Here is a 19,751-nt window from a genome sequence, read left to right as displayed (position 1 = left end):
CTTTGCAATCAGCCAGCTAATACTGTTATTAAAACAGTTAAGTTTATCAGCTCTTAAGTCTCCTGTCTGTTTTGGGCATTTTGAAGGACCGTATCAGTTTGGCATTTAGCTGCCAATAGATTTAATTGATCCAGACACTGTATTTCCTTCTCCTGTATCCTCAGCTGTTTCTGAGACACCCAAGCCCTTCACAGGGCTGAATTACCACCTCCTTCAAGACCTGTCTGGTTACTATTCTTTCCTAGGAGCACAAAAGAGCTAGCAGTACAGAGACATCCTGCTCTTCCGCATGGCTTCGCTGATCAAGTATGCCGGGCTCAGTTCTGGCTCCTCAGTCATGATTGAAATGTTCTGCCACTCCCCCAGCTGGTTTGACTTTTTAATGGTGTCCACCACACACAGGGCATACAGACAGTCATCAAAAGTGGCAGCCATCGTAAGGGGCCTCCCGTCCCAGGTCCTCCTGTCATCCTGGTCCTCAAAGGCCTGCCGGACAGCCTGGACCATCTTAATGGTGCCCCGCAGGTAGGGGGACGGGATGTCACTGAAGGCTTTCTCTGGAAGCAAGGAGTTGCTGACTGGCGTGGAGTCCTTCAGCAGGAGCTCCCGCTGAGGAGAGCTGTTGCTCTGTCCATAGAGATCAGTACCTATCACAATCAGCCGTCCCGCCGAGCCCACCACGATGATGTCCTGTTTGAACTCCCCCGGGATGTTGAAGTTGAGCGTCACCGTGCAGCACACACCCCCTTCCAGGACCATCTGAAACGTACAGAAGTCGTCGCTGGTGATCTGCCGGATGCCCTTGATGTGGTCCGTCTGCTTCACGAAGGTCTTGAGCAACCCGTGCACCTTCACGGCCTTCTGGCTGGTGAGGAAGGTCAGCAGGTCAATGATGTAGGTGCCGACCGAGTGCAAGCCCCCGCCTCCCATCAGGTCATCACAGCTCCAGTTGTACTTCTTGCCCAGCAGGCTCCCGCTGTGCACCTGCACCTCGCACACCAGCAGCTCCCCGACGTAACCCTCCTGGATCAGCTGCTTCATCTTCACGAAAGCAGGCAGGAAGCGCAAAACATTCCCCATGATACTCATGAGCTTTGGGTAATAATGAGCCGCAGTCATCATCCTAAAGGCATCCAGGGGAGTTGCCGTTCTGTCACAGATGACGTTTTTCCCAATGCCTGAAAAACAGTAGAAAAAAGATCAACAAAAATTTACCGACTGAGTAAGCTGAAAGCCTCCAGGCTATTCTTAAAGACTAAGCCAAGGAGAAAGACCCTTAAAAGAGTAACACCATATTGAAATGTTTTCAAGGCACAAAGACCCACTCTGGCATGCTTCCAAAATGCATGTTAGAGTTTCTTGAGCACCACAGTGAAAATGTATTCCTTTTTATTTTCAAAATGCACTCATGTCTAAAAATGGCTCAAAGGTGAGGGCAGGAACAGAAGAAAGTAAGCAGGTATCAAACCAACCACCCCCCTCAGCCATCTCACAGACGTCTCCTCTGAGATAACCTGCCCGTGCAGGCTTCTGTGAGCTGAATCTGAGGTTGAGATTCAAATCCCTGAAGCATATGAATAGCACAAGTGCATGTATTCAGTAACTTAACACAGGTACACTGAAAAGCCTGGCTTTGTCTTTTCAGTGCTCTTGTCTCTCCCTCTTTCCTGCTCAAACTGTTTTAAGAGGCTATGAGGAGAGGAGGAGAAGCACTGGGCTTGCTGCTTAATTTAAAATGAAGAAATTGCTTCTCACTCATAAAATGCCACGCTATTCTGACAATGGCACTCAAGTTTTTTTGAAGCCGTTCTGCTGAAATGTCAGCAGCGCATCCATGGTGCCAAGGGAGAGTTACGATTGCTCTAAAACAGGTCAAATGTAGCTGTGACAATCTGTTCCCTCGTGGAATTGTCCATATGGCACACTGTTTACTGAAGCTTGCATGACAGTCCCCTTTTCTGGTTATCAAGGTGTGCAACTGAACGCAGTGCAAGCTAAATAATGGGCTTATTACTGATTTCTCCTCCTCAAATACTTTTCATTCTGTACCCACACACACACATACAGTGACAGAATCTCCAGTTTCCTTCTTAGTTGCATACAAACTTTTTTTATGCTTAATGATCAATATGAGGTGAGCTATGAAACACTTTGGATATAAAATATGACACTAAATATGATCTTTGCCTTGAGAGCCTTGGCCTGCAGCTGGGCCTGGCACTTAAAAGAGCTGAATTTGGGTCCTCGCTGATGGAGTCCAAATGAGTAAATGTTGTTACTTGCTAAATCACGTTGTATTTTCATTCCTGTTCCCTTCAGGTAGGTAAAAAAAAATCCCTTTTTCTCTGAAGAGCTGTTCTGAATATAAAATTTTACATGTTTTGGAGCTGGTTTGGATGAAGTCATATAAATACAGACAGATGGCAGGGATCTATCTGAGCCCACTTACATGAATATTTAACAGCCTGACTGGAAAAAGAAGGGGGTCACAGTCCAAACATTCAATAACCAGCTTATCCACACTGCCTATTCCCAGTCTTTGTCTGCTGCTATTTGAGTTGCTGAAGTGGCAGTCACATCCAGTTAACGGACAAGAAGGGAAAGATCTTTCTCCAACTCGCTCCCATTTACCTTCTACTTAATCAGGTAAGTAGAGGCATACTCATTTTCCTCTTAAATTAGGCAAGAATCTTATATTGAGTGGCCATGGTCTTCTCTTCTTACTCTTCTCTCTCATCTTTACAGATGGCTATTGGTGACCGAGTTAACATTTTCAACCTAATAGCACTTCTTTTCCTGCGCCTGAATTAATTTTTTGCTGCATCTGTTTGATATTGGAGAAACCATTCATCCACCTGCCCTATATTTCTCTGACTGATAGCTCCAGCTATGCCACTTGATACAGATCACTAATACAATAGTCTTGGAGTTACAAGGACTCTTTGCAGAGAGATTTTAGTCTGGCTAATTAGCTATCAAAATCAGGGAAATCTTAGTCAGACAAAACTTCCCTAGAGTCAAACCTTCCTGAAATAGCAATTTTCCCCCCAAAGAAGCAATATGTACTACCTCATCATCTGACCTGCTCACCACTGATCCACAAAAGCATCACGTTCTGCTCCAGTTCAGCTTGCATCATTCTGCCTCACAGACGCCTGCCACATTTTATCTGAGGTCTGTCTCCAGATACACAGCTCTACACATGTGCTCACTAGGAAAAGAATCTGCTTTCATGAGGAATTGCAGCCTGGGGGCTTTTTCAGCTGCGTGTTCAGTGCCATGCGTGGTGGGGGTCAGTCCTTCACCATGTGCGGCAGGGAATACTTGGGATTGTCAACATCTGAGTAGGAAATTATGATTAGTAATATGAAAGAGAAGCCTATGGGTTTTTACATCACATATGTTCGAGAAAAACTGCCATTGGGATCAGTGTTAACTCAGACACATGCAGAGAAAAGGGAAGAGCCCTAAATATTTATATGAGGACAGGGAGAATTTGAAGTCTTAAAATTACTCCTTCCACCATTTCAACCTTTTTGGAAAGGTTGAAACCTTCTAATTTCAACAAATCCAAAATGCAAATGTTCTGAGAGACTTTCTGTGTCTGTGCATGTGCTGATAATATGTGCTGTGCTCTCATCCCCGGCAGGGATTTAAACAGATTTTTGCTTGATGCCCAGAAAGCTTTTATATGCTATTAAAGCTTGTGCAGCTCTTTCAGCATGACACTGCTCAGCACTTGAGTCTGTGCGCACTACAGGTCTTTGTCTCCTCCGTAGCTGCAAATCTGCAAGCAGCCACATTAGCTTTCTGGAAGCAGGGAGAGAACATGAAAGGTTTGCTTAATTTAATTTAGAGAAATACTCTGGTGTGTTTATGCAACCAGAATGAGAAACAGGCAGATCAAAACACCATTCTTCTGCTCTCTTTCCTCCACTCCCTTCTCAAAAGGAGAAGGAAGAAAAGGCACCTTCCCTTTGAGTCATTCTCTATAGCAGCATCAGGCAGAGCAGAGGGCAGTGTGCAAGGAAAATCTCCCTTCCCAACACTAAGACTCATGGAATGGTGTGCTCTGACTGCAGGTGCTGTGGGGGGCTCCTCTGGGAACTGAACCCCTTCTCCTTGTGTCTGGGGCTGTGGTCTAATCCCCTCCACTTTGGGACAAGACTCTAAGAAAGGATGAACTGTTACTGCTTGTCATTCCACCAGCGTGTTTTGCTGTTTCACATGTCTTTGAAAATCGCATCACAACAGACAGCAAAAACTTCAGTAATTACATAAAAGCAGGGAAGTGCAGCCAGCTTGTTTCAGCAAGAAAGTGCAATATATTTGTCCATGCTGATAAGCAACAGAGTGGAATAAATCTCATCCTATGAAAGAATACACACCCCTTCCACTTCCATCAAGAAATCTAGTATACAGTGCTACAGTTCTCAACCAGACAACTACTGAGCATTGATTTCTTGAGTTCTCAAATAAAATGAAGACGAAAAATATTTTAAATACACGTCATTCTTTTTGAGGGCTCTACACAGCCTTCACCCTCACCTCCCTGCTTGGCTGTGCTTCAGAAAGAGAGAGGGTGGAGCCAGCCAGGTGCTGAGTGACACAGCATGGGATTTCGCTGAGCTGGCACAGCATAGAGGAAGGCTCACTATTGGCCAGCCCAAGTCCAAAGCTGAAAGCGGGGAACACATCTCCTACCAAAGACTCATAAAGTGCATTCCCCAAGTCAAACCTTAACAACTGTGGTACCAATCTGCATTTTTTAAAAGAACATTATTGAACAACACTGATCTTCTCTGAAGAAGTGGATGTCTAACCAACTCTCCAGAAGCAGCTGAGCAAATAGAAAAAAATTCTCTGTGCTGTCATTGGTGCTACCAGTCAAGTGAAGATCTCTCTAGCACCTGATGTTCAAAAGTCAAATCCTCACCATGCTCTAATGGCTTGTCACCCACCTCACAGTAATTAATTTTGTCAGGAAGCCATGTGATTTATTTGAAAGCTTCAGTCTTCTTTTTAAAAAAAGAAAGTCCTTGTGAATTGGAGATAAGCCCAGAAGTGAGTGGTAAGTAGATATGGTCCAGGGCAGTAGTATTTACATTTTTTTCCGTGTACGTGCAGGGAAAGAGTGAGGAGCTACAGTAAGAATTTAACTACCGACTCTGCAATTCCTGGCACTTGCATCTCTTCATTTTACAGAAGATTCAAGCTCCTTGGCTACCAGCAGCCCAAGTTTCTTTGTCCCTGTATCATCCCTGTGCTGCACAGCCTGCAAATGAGCAGAAGTCCTGGGCTCACTGCAAGGGAAGGTAGAGTGGCTATAACCAGCACAGGCGTTATCAATTCTGAAACCTGCGATGTCAGCTTTTTTCCCCATCTGCTCCGATTGTTTTGAATAAGGAGAGAAACATTTTCACATAAAAAAACTCCAACTAATTAAAAAACAATTGTCTGTCACTGAACTGAAGTAAGATTAGTCCTCTATCTGTTCAGCTTAAAATATGAGGCCCCAATACAGTGTTTTCTCTTCCTCCTATTCACAAGAAAATCAAAAAGGGCTCTATTTGGAGTCTGGGCATATAATCAAACCCTTCACTGGCACCAGAAAGAATCATTAGTAAGCAGTTGCTACCTATTGCTCTTTGTCAGGATGGGAGAGAGAGAGAGAGAGAAATGAAAAACAAGGTTTTGGTGGACTGAGCTAAATTTGTCAGCAGAAAAATGAATTTCTAAAAGCAAAGAGGAACTGTCAACATTCAAGGGACAGTGTCAGGGTTTCAGAAAATACTGAAATGGTGAAAGAGCGTGCTTACCAGGCTGTTTCAAATGGATGATTTAAAATACTTATAGTACCTTTTTCAAACACTTTTTTTTAAAAAAAGAAACTAGTACAAAACTATATTCCAGATGGTGACAATCCACATTATCATTATAATAAACATAAATAAATACAGGCAAATTTTTCTTCTCAGATTTTCACCATTGCAGATGCTGTTGCTGCCTTTGAATCCTACGCAAAATCAGAGAAAGATCTTTCCCTGGGAGTTTATCAAAAACCATGGTCAAAGTAAACAACCTAAATCAAAAGACAGTACTTCTCATTTAAACAGTTGATACGCAGCAGTTTGTTCTTCCTGCACATATGTACACACATTGTCAGCTTTGAGGTTGTGCACAGAAACCATCTTATGAACTACGTAAGGCACCTGGAGCCAGCCCATACAGCTAAAGTGATCTTTGATACAAACTGTGTTATCAGTAGAGCTGTGTATTTTACACACTCCCATACTAGGCAGAGATCTGTTTGCAATACTGATTGGGTTAGTCAATGGTACTACTGCAACCCCATTAGTTTCAGAAAACGTCACCCATATAAGAATATTTTTTTCCCCCTCAATAATAATGACCTCAGAAATCCTCACAGCTATTTGAACCATTCCCTTCTATGCCTTTTTTTCGAATTTGCAAAAAATACAACATTTGAAGGCTTAATTTTGCCTGGACCTGTAAAAAACTTTCTCAGTTATCTTATCAACTCATTCCAATATTTGAACAGTCTGAAGAAAACCAGAGGTTGGTAATGAAGTTCTCTTTTCTTTCCAAGTTCATCTCATCACTCCCTAAAAAACCCAGAATAATATTTAACAGATCTGAACTGCAGCTGTGCTAAACCATTGACTGCAGAGGAAACACACAGACCTAAAAGAAGGTGACACTATTTTTTCTGTTTCAGAAGTGTCTTCATGATAACCACACAGTCATGGTCCCTTTGGTATGAAGCTGGAACCAACCATTTGTTACTATTTGATATTTTTAGCAGATCTGAAAGACACATAACACTGAGAAGACCTCTTTGGAAATTGTATACAGATACAGAATTCAAAAGCAGAAGCTCATACAGCCACTCATTTTAAGTTTTGACAGCTGGGGTGGCTCAGAGATGCAGCAATGATATAGTCCCTTTAGCTGCTACATTCACGGTGAGCCATAAACCTCTGGCACTATAAATCACAGTTCTCTGGTCTGCTCTTCAATCAGTGCAATATTATTTGGTGAACAGTACCCTCTCTTAATTACAGCTCTGCAAAGGCCTCCTTCCTCCCTTAGCTGCAGTTGATGACTACAAGGGTACCTTGGTCCCTGTCTGTTAGCAGCAGACAGGCACAGCTTCCAAGGGCATCTCAAAGAAAAGTGCTGCCTTCATTTGGCTCTCTTGACACAAAGCTGCTGTAAGGAAGTTGGGGTTTTAGTTTAGTCCTAGTTTTTTTTTCCTGTTAAAGGAATTTTTTCCCATATGCATGTTGCTAGGGGACAAATGGCTGTACTTAAGAAAGACAAAAAGAGCCCATTGGGGGTGGGCCGGGCCTGGCTACTCCTTTGTTTCACCTGGGTGTGGGGTCAGTTCGCTCTTCGGCGTTGGGAGAAGCTGCAGAGAAAGGAGCTGCTGGTTCTTTTTCTTCGGCGTTTTTCTTTCTGCTGGAAACAACGCCGAAATCCCAAAGCTGTTTTCCCTGCCCTGCTGGAGGCCGGGCTGTGGCCGCCCTGCCCTGCTGCTGCTTCGAGCCTTCGCTACGCTGTAGCCCTGCCCTGCCTGCCCGACCTCCGGGGGCTTCCCCGTTTGGATACATCTCGTCTGTCCTCTGGGATCTGTGCTCGTCCCTGCCGCTCCAGCCCGCCGCTCCAGCCTGCTGTTCCCGAAGCTCCAGCCAGACACCGGGGCCAGCCGTCTGGGGTTTGTGAGGCCTTTGTCCCATCCCTTCCCGGGATCCCAGGGCACCGGTGCCGCGTGCTCCCCGAGCTCGCTCCGGAGCGCCCCCTGCAGCCGCGGGGGAACCATCGCACCTGCCCTGCTCACCGGGAGCCGCCAGCGCCCCTGCCGGCTGCGAGCGGAACTGCACCCGAGGGGAAAGGGCCCGACAGCCGAGAAGGCTGGCACTGGGTTTGTGATTGTTTGCTGTTACTGCCAGAGTTATTGTTGTTTTGTTTGACTGGTTATATATATAATAGTAAAGAACTGTTATTCCTATTTCCCACATCTTTGCCTAAAAGCCCTTGATTTCAAAATTATAATAACTCGGAGGGAAAGGGGTTACATCTGCCATTCCAAGGGAGGCTTCTGTCTTCCTTAGCAGACACCTGTCTTTCAAAACCAAGACAAAGGACTAGAGGGATATTGTGCTCATTGATACAAAGTTCATCTCCATGTTGGAAGAGCAGAAAGGGACTGGCAACCTGGGCATCAGAAGGACCCAGGTGAAGTCCATAGTCCTTCTTCCCTCCTGGGGCTCCCGAGGGAATCCAAGGTGGCCACTGGGGGCATTTCTGGAGTCACTCCAGGTGCGCAAGCATCAGCAGAAGTCCAGCAGAGAAAAGCAGGAAGATGGCTGAGTAAACAAAGAGAGGGAGGAGAGAGAGCTGAAAGTAAAAACACTCCCAAGGTGGAAAGGAAGGCACTGGAAGGGACTGGTGCAAAAACCCAGAGGAGCTCCTGCCACTCCAGGAGCTGCACAGCCAGCCCTAATGGAATCAGCAACACCCCCGCTGTCTGGAGGCTCATCCTGAAAGGATCACCTTCAGTCCAATTTTTTGTAAGCCCTGCTAGCATCTTTTCTGCAAAAGAAAGAAACAATGGAGGAGAAAGAAACAGGTTTCAGAGAAAATTAGCACCCTTCTCTACCCGGAGACTGAACAGGAGGGAGGGACAATTAAGAAAAAGCATCTGTGTTAAAATATGATACGTGTATGAATTAAGCTGTTGCCCAACTGTGCATTAGCCTAGAGAAATGCAATACTGGGACAGGCTATTCTGTGGGGCTGATACTATTTTCTGATGCATTATATGTGGAGACGTGTGAATCACATACTGCACAGTGGTTAAAAGCTTTTGAATCCCTCTGAAAATAATATATATGCAATAAGAGCAGAAAACCTGATAGAAGGCTGCTCTACTTTTGGAAGTGAGGAATGATGTCTGGGCCATCTCAAAAAAACAATCATTCAGGTGATTTGAAAACCTTTTCACACGGGAGGAGGATTTTTATTAACATGTAGATGTGTCTCTGCTCTTACGAGATGCTGCTGCCATCAATGGTGTCATACAGTAATGATCATACTAGCAATAAAAACAATAGTTACATTTATTGTATTCAGTGCATGATCTGTCATTCAGTTCTTGAGTGGCATGAAAAACACATTTATTTCAATCAATACATCTGCCAGGGAAAATTGATGGCATGACAATGTTTCTTTGAAGAAACCTTATTTAAGAAAACTTTTGACAAGGAAATAAATCTGGATGATGAATGCCTAACAAGATTGGCTTTAGTCACAGCTCTAACATTGGCCAAGACAAGCTTTGTTAATCACAGATATGCATAACTGTTGCAAAAAATCAAGTTACTACAGCATAGTGAGTCATATCTCACAATCTGATTTGTATTAACAGGCCATGTGTGTATTCCTAGTCCACTGGAAGTGTGAAGGAAAATAACAGTGACTGAAGGAATGCCTTTTCCTTCGCAACTGAAGCAGACAGTGGACGCACACGGCGGGTAATACACTGCCCTGCTGACGAGCAACAGCTCATTTGGCCCCAGCAAACCAATGGCTTACAGAGATTTTACAAACCCTTCATGTCTTTCTCTGCAACAAAATATTATGAACTAAAAGAACACATGCACTGCTAAATTTTACAGTCAACTGGGACAAATTGCACTTCACAGGTGTTAGATGAAAAATATCTCTCAGTAAAAACACACATGCCCAAACTGTACACACCTAAAAAGCCAGGGCCTCAGTTCACTTATGGCTCTGGTCCATCACACTGTGGTTCCAGTTTTTAGGCTGGTTTATCCCCACCGATTTAACTTATTTTTCACACAATTCCTTTGAAAACAAAACTCAAACATTCAAATACACTGGGAAAAAAAGCTGTTTGTTTAGGTGTCATTCAGCATGACGAGACATGCAGCTCACGCGTACAGTGCCAGAACTGCAATCAGGCTCAACAGCTAAGAGGGTTACCATGAGCTCTCAGCAGTGATTGCAGCTGGGCTAGAGGTCTATAAACCCACTCAAACAAATGGAAAAATAAGGAACTGGTTTGTCTTTGAGAAAAAACCAAACCAAACCAAAAAACCCACTATGTTGGGCTCTTTGCAGATAGCTCCTGAGGTGTGGTGCCTAGGCTGGGAAAATACCCCGCTGACTCCAGAAAGATTATAATGATGCCTGCAGGTAAGTAAGCGCCACCTAAGCAGAACCAGGATGGTTCATCAGAATGAGAGAAGACTGTAATGATGGTATCAATTTTCATTATGTACTAATATTGATGCTAGCTTTTATTTGCACAGAAGTAGTCACTAGGGTTATGGACTGGGACCATGTCTGTGCATATATTACAGTAGATATAAATGTTGTTGTAGCAGTTCATGGCATTTGAAATAGATGCATTCCTTTGTGCTTGACACTGGACTCACATTTGCTTCATAGAAAAGTTTCAGGTAGTCCTGCAAGGAGCAGGGATTTGGACTCTGATTCTTATGGGTCCCTTTCAACTTGAGATATTCTAAGATTCCATGATATAGAACCTCTTCTGCAAAGACCGTATGTGCAGACTAGAAGGTAGCTTTCCTATTAAGTCCTCAGAAATTTCTTATTGCTTATTCTGTTAGTTTGGTGAGTTGGGGGCTTTGATTTGGCACTATAAAGTTTCTGCATCACTCAATCCATGGGCAATGTGCTTAAGAGCAGGCAAAGCAACCAAGACTTGCATTCCTGTGTATGCCAGCACACTTTTCAAGGCAAAGCAAAATTCTCTAACCCTTTCCTAATGGGGGCGAGAGCTTGATTCCCTGTTTATAGGCCACCTGGCATGTCATTCTCATCTCTTCTACGTAGGCACTTATGCAAATAACAGCACTGAAGACTGAAATAGATGAAACACTTAGTACTTTTTAACTCCTTAGAAACCTTTAACTGCTGGGAAATCTAGAGATGAAAATACACCCTGACAAACCAGCTACTTGTGCACACCACAAGGAAATGCTTCAGGGGTCTCAGCTTGAGATTATCTGTTCAGGCATCTGAAACATGCTCAGATTTACATTCCCTGAGCCCTACTTGGATGCTTTCCATGCTCTCATACGTACTTGTGAAAAAGTATATGGGACATACCATGCTGGCTTTCCCAAATTTCTGTTTGATTTTTTTATCTTCAAATCCCCATCAAAACAGCATGATCACATCCCTGCTGAGTACTTCCCCATACAAGACAAAAAATCAAAAGATATGCACTAAGTATTCAGACAGCCTGAGGAAAAAAAACCCCAGACATTCTACTTAGACCTTATTCAAGCAAACACTCATTGATTTCAAGGGGATTCTAACTGATTTAGGACTAAATTAAAAACTCAGTGAAAATCTCTGTGTTTGGTCATTTATTTGTTCCAACTACTCTCATTCCCTTTATTCAACTTCTAGAGCAAAATGGATGCCATCAGTCCAGTATATTATAATACCTTTCTTTTCCTCAGTAAAGAAGTCACAGAGCAATCACAGTCTATGATAAATCCCTATTCTCCTGAGGCATTGTTATCTGTATTTAAATATGTTTCTTTTTGTATTAGCTGACAACAACTAAATGCCCAGCTGTTGTAAAGGCGCTGGGAGGATTAGGAAATCAGGCAGTTCAATTTTCTTTAGGCTTGCTTTTCCATCATAGAATTGTGTACGCTTACTGAGTCAGAGAAATTTACAACTGTTAATTAGAGTTAATTTTCTTTATGTTTCTCTTGCCTACCCTTTCTACCCCATTAAAACTAGCAAATTGTAATCTGGTCCTAAATAAAAAAACTGACGGAAGATAAACATCAGACTAATGCCGGTGAGTAATTAATGCAATCATTTGTACAGGATTCATGAAGCTTTATGAACACTGAAAAATGGCATTTCGCCAGCCAAATGACAGGGAAAGTGACAGGAAATCCAGGTTTTAAAAAAACCCCCACTGGCCCTACAAGTAGCAGTGTCAGATCCCTATCTGCATCTCCCATGGCATCACTGTGCAGAGCAGCACCAGCACTCTCCCTGCACTTTATGGACCAGAATTGTTTTTCTTCAGTAAACATCCAGCAATGCAATCTGTTTGCAGGAGAAGCAGTGAAGTTTCCAGTATGATCCCTTCTATGTCACAATTGTATGAAGCATCAGTTTCACTACCCACTTAGCTCAGACCCTGCTGAAAATGTTTTTCCTAATCTTCTTTCTCTGCAATATTTTCAGCTGGGGTATTTCTACTTCTTTTCCTGCCCAGGGAAGTCTGAAGGATTGTTGTGCTGAAGAAAATGTGTGCACCCCTGCAGTGCTGGATGAATGGAGCATGCATTTGACCTAATTTTCTGATACTAGTGGTTAAAATAAATTCTAACATCATTACTCACATTCCCAAACACTGTACTGACTACGGATACCAAAGCTCCCAGCTATGGATTGGGACGCAGTAACATAACTGAACTCATTTGAGGACTGCACCCACACACACAGTTTTGACTTTAATATACAAGCACATAGACACAGACACGTGCCAAGGAGAAGGAAAGTCCCTTTCACACACACACACACACAAGTCCATGTGTAAGTGAGCAGTGCAATTCCTTTCATTCAGTAGTGAGTGTATGAATGCCCTGTGTGATCCTGTGTGCACCTGTCCATACAGGTTCACACCCTAAGTCACATTTTCTCTTTCACATACGCAGCTGCAAAAGTTGGAAACATCAATTTATAATCACTAGGCAAACCGTACTAGAGCCTGTAAGGCTTTGCCTAGCAGTGGAACTGGATTTTCCAGCACGTAATGCAGGAGTGGACGAACACCGGGTTGCACAATGCATCTTAGAGAGAATGTTGTCAGTGGTTTCCTACTTATTGTGTCAGCAGGTTCCCTCTCACTGTGGGGCATCAGCAGCAGGGCTGGAGAGGCTGGTATGACTGCTCTGCTCTTAGAAAAGGCTGCGGCACAGAGGAAAAGTTGAAAAGTTGTGCCACAAAAGGTGTCACAACAAAACCAGGCAATTGGTCCCAACCTCACGCAGAGGACTCAAGGCTGCCTTTCCCATCTGTTCATTTCTGGTGTGCCATTTCACCAGAACCTGGGAGACTACAAAACCATATACACAACAGTGAATCTGCAGGACAATATTCTTCCACCTACCTAGCTCATCAAAGTTTGCCTAAGGCTATTTATGGATGAGACCATGGCATGGATTCTTCATGGCTTCTCACTTCCTCTTCACAGTCTAAGTCCTCTGCTCCAAATAGAGATGGTTTTTATGTCTTGTCAAGAACATCAAGGATCAGGACCACAAAACACACAGGTGAAGAAAATAAGTGAGCTTTGCCAACATAAAAAAAACCAAGCCAGCTAAATCAAAATCCTGATCAAAATTAAATCTCTTTGTTGGGATCCTTTCAAGCCAGAAGACGTTCTTATAGAGGACCCTCACTTCTCCGAGTCAATGTTGAGTAGTGCAGTTCTACCCTACCCATAACCAAGTTGGGTTCCTTCAGTCCAGCCGTACTCCCATTTTGAAGTTAGTGAGAATTTTGGTAACAGTTTTCCAGGCAGTTGACGTCAGGCCTTAGCAAGCTTGAGGTCAAATTTACCTCAGCTGTAATCCCATTAATTAGTCACACTGGCCATTGGTCTGGCTCTTCGAGCAACAAGGTTAATAGAACAGTGAATAGATGACAAGCAAATGGGGGTTTAAACTAACTGTACTTCTGTTAACTTCTCATCCAACAGTACTTTACGATTCTCTGGTTCTTAGAGAAACTTCTAAATAAATTATAAAGTGCTCCCCTCAAGGCAGTCATCTTAGAATTGGTGTGCTTTCTTGGGTAGTATTTTATATTCCTGTCAGTGAGAGCTAAGTGCCACTAAAGAGGAGCCATAAACCCATTCTGAAAAGCAGCAGCAAGAATGAATCAAATGAATCAGCAATTCTAACTACATGAGACGCTGACATCATGCTTCCCTGGCTCCAACCCTGGGTCCATAAGAACAATGGAGATCTGATTAATTACTCCCTAGGCTGCAGAGCTTACACAAGAGCCAAGGACTCAGCAGCAGCCCAACCAGCCGACTCACAGAGCAGTAACTCATCAGGTACAATCTGCCTGGATGCCAGATTGTTCTGTCTGCAGTCAATCTGCAAACTAATCCTCCCAAAAGGGTTTTTGGAAAATGCCATTCACACTCACACTGGCTAAGTGTGCACCAGACAAGACACAGCAATGGCACAGTAGCAGCTGAAGTCATATTTTGTTATGGTTTTCCACTTGCTCTAATGGACACCGGGAACCTTTCCCCACCACTGAAAATCTGCTGGAAAACAAATCAACACTGAAACATTTCCCCATTATGTTCATTAGGCTGGATATAGTTAATTAGGGCAGCCCAATGTGCTGTGTTCTTCATCAGCCTCAATGTCTGATTTTGATGCATTTCCTTTGTAATCCCAGGACCCTCTTGTGCCAGGTGTTCCACAAGCGTACAATGGAAAATGAGCCCCTATTCACAGCAGGCTTTGTTTTACCATCTGCGTCCTGGATACCTGGACTGCAAAGACAGGTCAACATGGGTAATTCCTCTCGCTGTGCCCACATACTGCTGTGGCAGAAGTGCAGCCCAGGTTGGGCTTACCTTATGCTGTTCTGAGCTCACTGCAAAGCTATGTTTGGACCTCATCCCTTTGAAGCCCCAGGAGAACCTGAAGTAATATTCCTGGGGTAGAAACTTCAAGGGTAGAGCTCTCCTGCACTTGACCTGTGCTGCAGTGGGTGAAAGAAATGTAATTTTTATCCACCTACACTGTTGTGGGTACATATCTGATTCAATGAAGAATAAAACACCTGTAAAGTAGGTCAGCAATTCTGAGACAGCACTTGCACTTGTGTTTCCTTTCAGAAGCTGCATAACACACTGATCTCCAAGGAAAAGGAGGACACAAAGGACAAGGCATTCTCAAGGGAATAAGAATTGCTTTATTTCTGAACAACAGTATGCAGCTAGAATCCCAAAGCTCTTTAACTGCTACATTTTTCTGTCAGAGATTTGGCTCAGATTCCTATGCAAAACGACCTGAGAAAGCTTATTTTTCAACCCAATAACACTGTTTCCCCCAAATATATGCTATTTTCTACCAGTAGCCTCTACAAGAGAAGAATGAACAAGAACTTGTGAGGAGAAATCTCACAGTGGGCACAGACAGTTTTCAATTTCAGTTCTATTGAGATGCTAACTCTGATCTCACAGAGCACCTCTTAACTCAAACACAGCAGCCCAGGAGGCACTGGGTTGGGATGCTAGAAAGCAGCTTAGGCTAATTAATTGCATTTTTTTTTCTGACTGCAGTGTTTTCCTGCCCTGCTGGATACTCAGGGGCCAGCACTGGTTCCTCTGATTAACAGTACCTCATCATGAAATCAAAGGAAAAGCTGCAGGCTAAAGAAAACTGGATTTTTGTTAGCAAGGATTTGCTCTTGGCAAATAATTATAATTGCCAGTGTTAAAAGGAGATAGTGAATTAAGTAAAGCAGACATGAAAAATAAATTTGGAAAAAAGCTTTCAATAATTACAGTGCATATGTCAAATGGAAATTATGCCAATTTGCATGTATCTGCAGTCATATTGTACATATCTCAAGTGGCTTCACGGTAACAAGCTTGTATATTTAAAATCATTTAATTTAGCCCAGTGTTTTAATAGCCCAAAAGACACTTCAATAAGTACAGATGGAAAGTTAGCCTGGGGTTCTCTGGGTTTTTATGCTCCATCTACACAGAGTTCATTAGAATTTCGTAACGATGCATTAAGAAACATACCATCCCCACCCCCAAGTACACACATGGTTTTCCTGATTAAAAGTGTGTTATCATTTTTTTTGGTTCATTTCAGTAGGTCATCTTTATTCCAGTATAACCAGCCACACGACTACAACTCTGTATATACAACTCTGTATATGTCCCACGTCTTACACCAGGGCTAATTTCCAGGCAGGACAGACAGTTCCTTGGGAGGTCTACATTATTTGTGATGTGCTTCAGTCTGGATGAAGTTTCCAGTCAGAAACCCGAACATGACTCTGTGTGGATGGATTTGGACAAGAGCTTTGCTCTATACTCCAGCCAAGGATTACACACTCATGGGCCATCAGAGAGGACTCTCCTGGACAGCCAGAGAAGGGTGCCACACGCATCTGGTGCGTCAAAGGGTTGATTCCAAATCCATTTGCTTGTTGCTGCTTAGGAATGGGGGAAATTTATTAAAACCACCCTCTTATTTTCCCTTTCATTTACGACTCCAGTCTGTTTAAACTCGAACTGGGAATCCCCATATGCCAAAAAAACCTCCCCCTAGGACATGTGGGAGATGAGCTTCTTGACCCTTCAGTGTCATTACCTACTTCCAGCTAAACTATGAGTTTGTACTTGCATCTACCACAGAAAACACTGGGAGTCAGATTATCCCTTTGGAGGAACTAGGACAACTAACAAACAATCACAGTATTATTAGAAGTTGACACCGGTCACTTATGAGCCACAGTTCAATCACAGATCTCCCAGCACTTGACAAAGACAAGCAGCTATCACCCCCACATTGCAAAGACAGAGGAAAGAGGAGTCAAGAAGTTTGGTGATTTCTCCTGGTACAGATATTGCCAAAGTGGCAAAAGCAGCGATTTTATCTAACCTCTTCCTCAATAGTAAGCTTTGTGCATCTGCAGAAATTACACCATCCCTTCAGCTTTTCCATCCAATTTTGCCATGATTTACTCTTTTCTTTAAAAAAAAAGCACCCTATCTGCACTTTGCAGATTGCTGGAATATCTCAACTTCAGCTGGAAGTGAAAAGACCGAACTGTTGGAATGTTGGTTGGAGAGATTTTCCAAAGATTTTGTGTGTAGCAAAATCACCAAGCTCGTTTTCCTGCTTTCACACACTTGACTGTGAGAGCCTTTCAGGCAGGAGGACAATACAAGCTTTAGGCTAGATTCATCCCTAGGCGTTTTTCTGCACATCAACAGGTAGAGAAAAATGAGGCAGGTGCTGAGACAAAAGCACTCCCTAAAATCACAGCAGGAACAGCACCTGGCTGTGGTGATACCCATCAGCAGCAACAGACCCACGTGGGGAGATGCTAGTCAGTCATACAAGCCCTACAGAGAGCTAAGGGTTAATATTTACTCCACCTAACTAGAAATTAAGAGAGTGAGAAACCCAAAAAAGGGTAATTTCTCCACAGGCAACTCACTGCCTGCAGAGGCTCACCCCCATGACTCAGTGCAGCAAGAGGGGACAGCAAAACAACTATTTGTGGTTTCTCGGGAGGTTAGCCTGGTCTGACTGCAGCACCGCAGGCACTCAGTGGCTCAGGGTAACTGCTGCAGTAATGTGTTCCTCCTCCAAGACCAAATTAATCTCAATAATGGCCAACTGCATGTTGTTAGGCCTGACAAAAATGTGGTGGCCTGGGTGAAATGAGAGGCTCACCCTGCCTCCAGATGCCAGTCATGAAGCACCTCTGTCATCAGAGCCATTCTTGAGAAGACCACCGACTCCCCTCAGGGCCCTTCCAGCACAATAGCCGGGGCAAAAGCAGAGCCCAGCAGCCAGCCTCAAACTCCAGGCACATGCTGGATGCACACATCACCATACCAGAGGCTGTCCTCATCATTAGTATTTTAGTTTCCCACGTTTATTCAGCCTATAAGCAGACTTTTTACAAGTAGCAGCACGTGCTGAAGAGGTGCTTCTATTGCAGCAATAAACATGTCCTACCAAACACTGCATTGTCCCACGATCCTGTGTGTTTCTGTCAAGGGCATTACAACAGCTGGATTTACCCCTGAGGCAGAAGGCAAGAGAAGGGCCCAAACAAGTCAAAGTTCGTCTCCCATGGCATGGACACTTCACCTGTTTTACTGAGCACATCCTTACCTTCCAAGGGCACAGCAGCACAAAACAGAATGTACGTACCCCTTCCTTCCCTTTCTTTGAGGAAGTATCTGCACATAGGCCTCCTATTTTCTTAAGGATGATTTAGGAATGTATGGGCAAGGTCAGACAGCCCTTGTGGTCTGTCTGTAGCTGAATGAGTCTTTGCCACAGGGAAGTACAGCTGACGTACCTTAGCACAGCACTGCTGCCTTGGAAGAGACATGACTTACTGGATCTGAGACTGCCCTGCTGCCAGGGTAGGGGAGTGCTACAGCAGAGGCTCTAGCAAGCTGCTCACATCTCCAGAAACTCCAGAGTACAAGGAGACAACAGACTGTTTGGTCTTTAAAGATTTCTTGTATGTGCTGCAAAAATCCTGCATGAATTTTGTAAGCTGCCTGCATATTTAGATTCCTTAAGTGAGGTTTTTGTTCACTGCAAATGTGGTTAGCTTCAAAAACTTTCTAAACTGTGCAGCTTGTATTTGTCCTTGAGGCCTGACAGGACATAAAATGTGGCAACACGCTGGAACAGCCTCTCTGCTTGCAAGCTGTTTTGTACTACAGCAGCACCTTTGACAGAGGAGTTTTCCAATTCTGTAGGATGTCATCACAGCAATACAAATTGCTTTACCTTGGACAAGTCTTAACAATTCTGTTATGCTACAGGTGTGGCTTTCCTTTAAAAAAACCTATTTTTAATGCTACAATATTCAAGGGTGAACAAAGCACACGCCTGTGTTGATGCCAGTGTTTTTACAATACAGGAGATTTCAGTTGGCTCAGTGACACCAGAAGGGAGCTGGGCTTCACAGAAATTTGGATGGTTCCCTTCTGAGTCACATCCAGTTGGGTTATCCTTTGGAAAAAATTTGTGTTGCTCGTTTGCAACAAAACTGGCCCTCCTTAGTCTACAGAGAGTATTTTGTTCTCCAAGTGTATGGTTCACAGCTTCTGTTGTTGTCATCTTTGGTTTGGCTCATCTAAATTTGTCCTTTCTACAGTGGGAATTGACAAAACACAGAAATCTGGTCACCTGTTCACAATATTCCTGAGGGGAAGTGATGCCATATCCCAGCTCATCTCTTCCTCTTCTGCTTCTATGTCAGAAAAGTCTCTAGTGCACCCCTTCATTTCCAGAAAGCCAACACTCCCAGTGTGAGTGCTCACTGTGTTACTGAAGAGTTTTCACTGCCATGCAAATAAGCCTTCAAGGCACCGCAAGCACTGAACACATCCAGATGAAGTATCGGGCTGCAACACGCCTTTATTCATCCACATCTGGTCCTTAGTTGAGTCAGTTGCCCAGAAAATCTGAGGGTAGGCAATGAAACATTAATTTCAGAGAAGGGAAGAAGACAAGAAAGAAGTTGGCTTTCTGACTTCCGGCATTATTGTATAAAGCTAGGAAAAAAGGTGACAATACTACACAAGATTTAGAAAGTGACGAAAGGATTGACTAGAGAAAAGTAAAAGTTTATTACCACCTGTAAATTAAACAGGGTTTTTTTTCTTCCAAAAAGCTTTGGACAATTTCAGTAATCACTGGAAAAAGCTATAAAAGGATGCAAGCAAGACCTGCAATTCACAGCAAGTATCCAACACAGGCTTAGCTTCCCAGCACATCCTTTCGCAGTGAGAAGTGCAGAGCAGCACACCTCCAGCTCTCGGATGGAAGCAATTATTAGCATGAAAACAGCCCTTCCTAGGAGGAAACAAATGAACCTCATGCACAGTGTGATTAAGG

General features: G+C 43.6%; 1 protein-coding gene across 2 annotated transcripts in view; it reads right to left on the bottom strand.

The window, feature by feature from the left end:
• Window positions 1–212: 212 nt before the first annotated feature.
• Window positions 213–19,751, bottom strand: part of GFOD1 (glucose-fructose oxidoreductase domain containing 1) — a 66,896-nt gene continuing 47,357 nt past the window's right edge. For both annotated transcript variants that reach the window (XM_039549860.1, XM_010402872.3), the window contains exon 2: window positions 213–1,178. In XM_039549860.1, coding sequence (XP_039405794.1) covers window positions 259–1,178 — 920 coding nt within the window. In that variant the 3' untranslated portion in view covers window positions 213–258. The remainder of the gene's footprint in view (window positions 1,179–19,751) is intronic.

The sequence above is a fragment of the Corvus cornix genome, chromosome 2, assembly GCF_000738735.6.
Source record: "Corvus cornix cornix isolate S_Up_H32 chromosome 2, ASM73873v5, whole genome shotgun sequence".
Lineage (NCBI taxonomy): Eukaryota > Metazoa > Chordata > Aves > Passeriformes > Corvidae > Corvus > Corvus cornix.
Note: the sequence above shows the minus strand (reverse complement) of the source record. Positions and strands in the feature narration are given on the sequence as shown.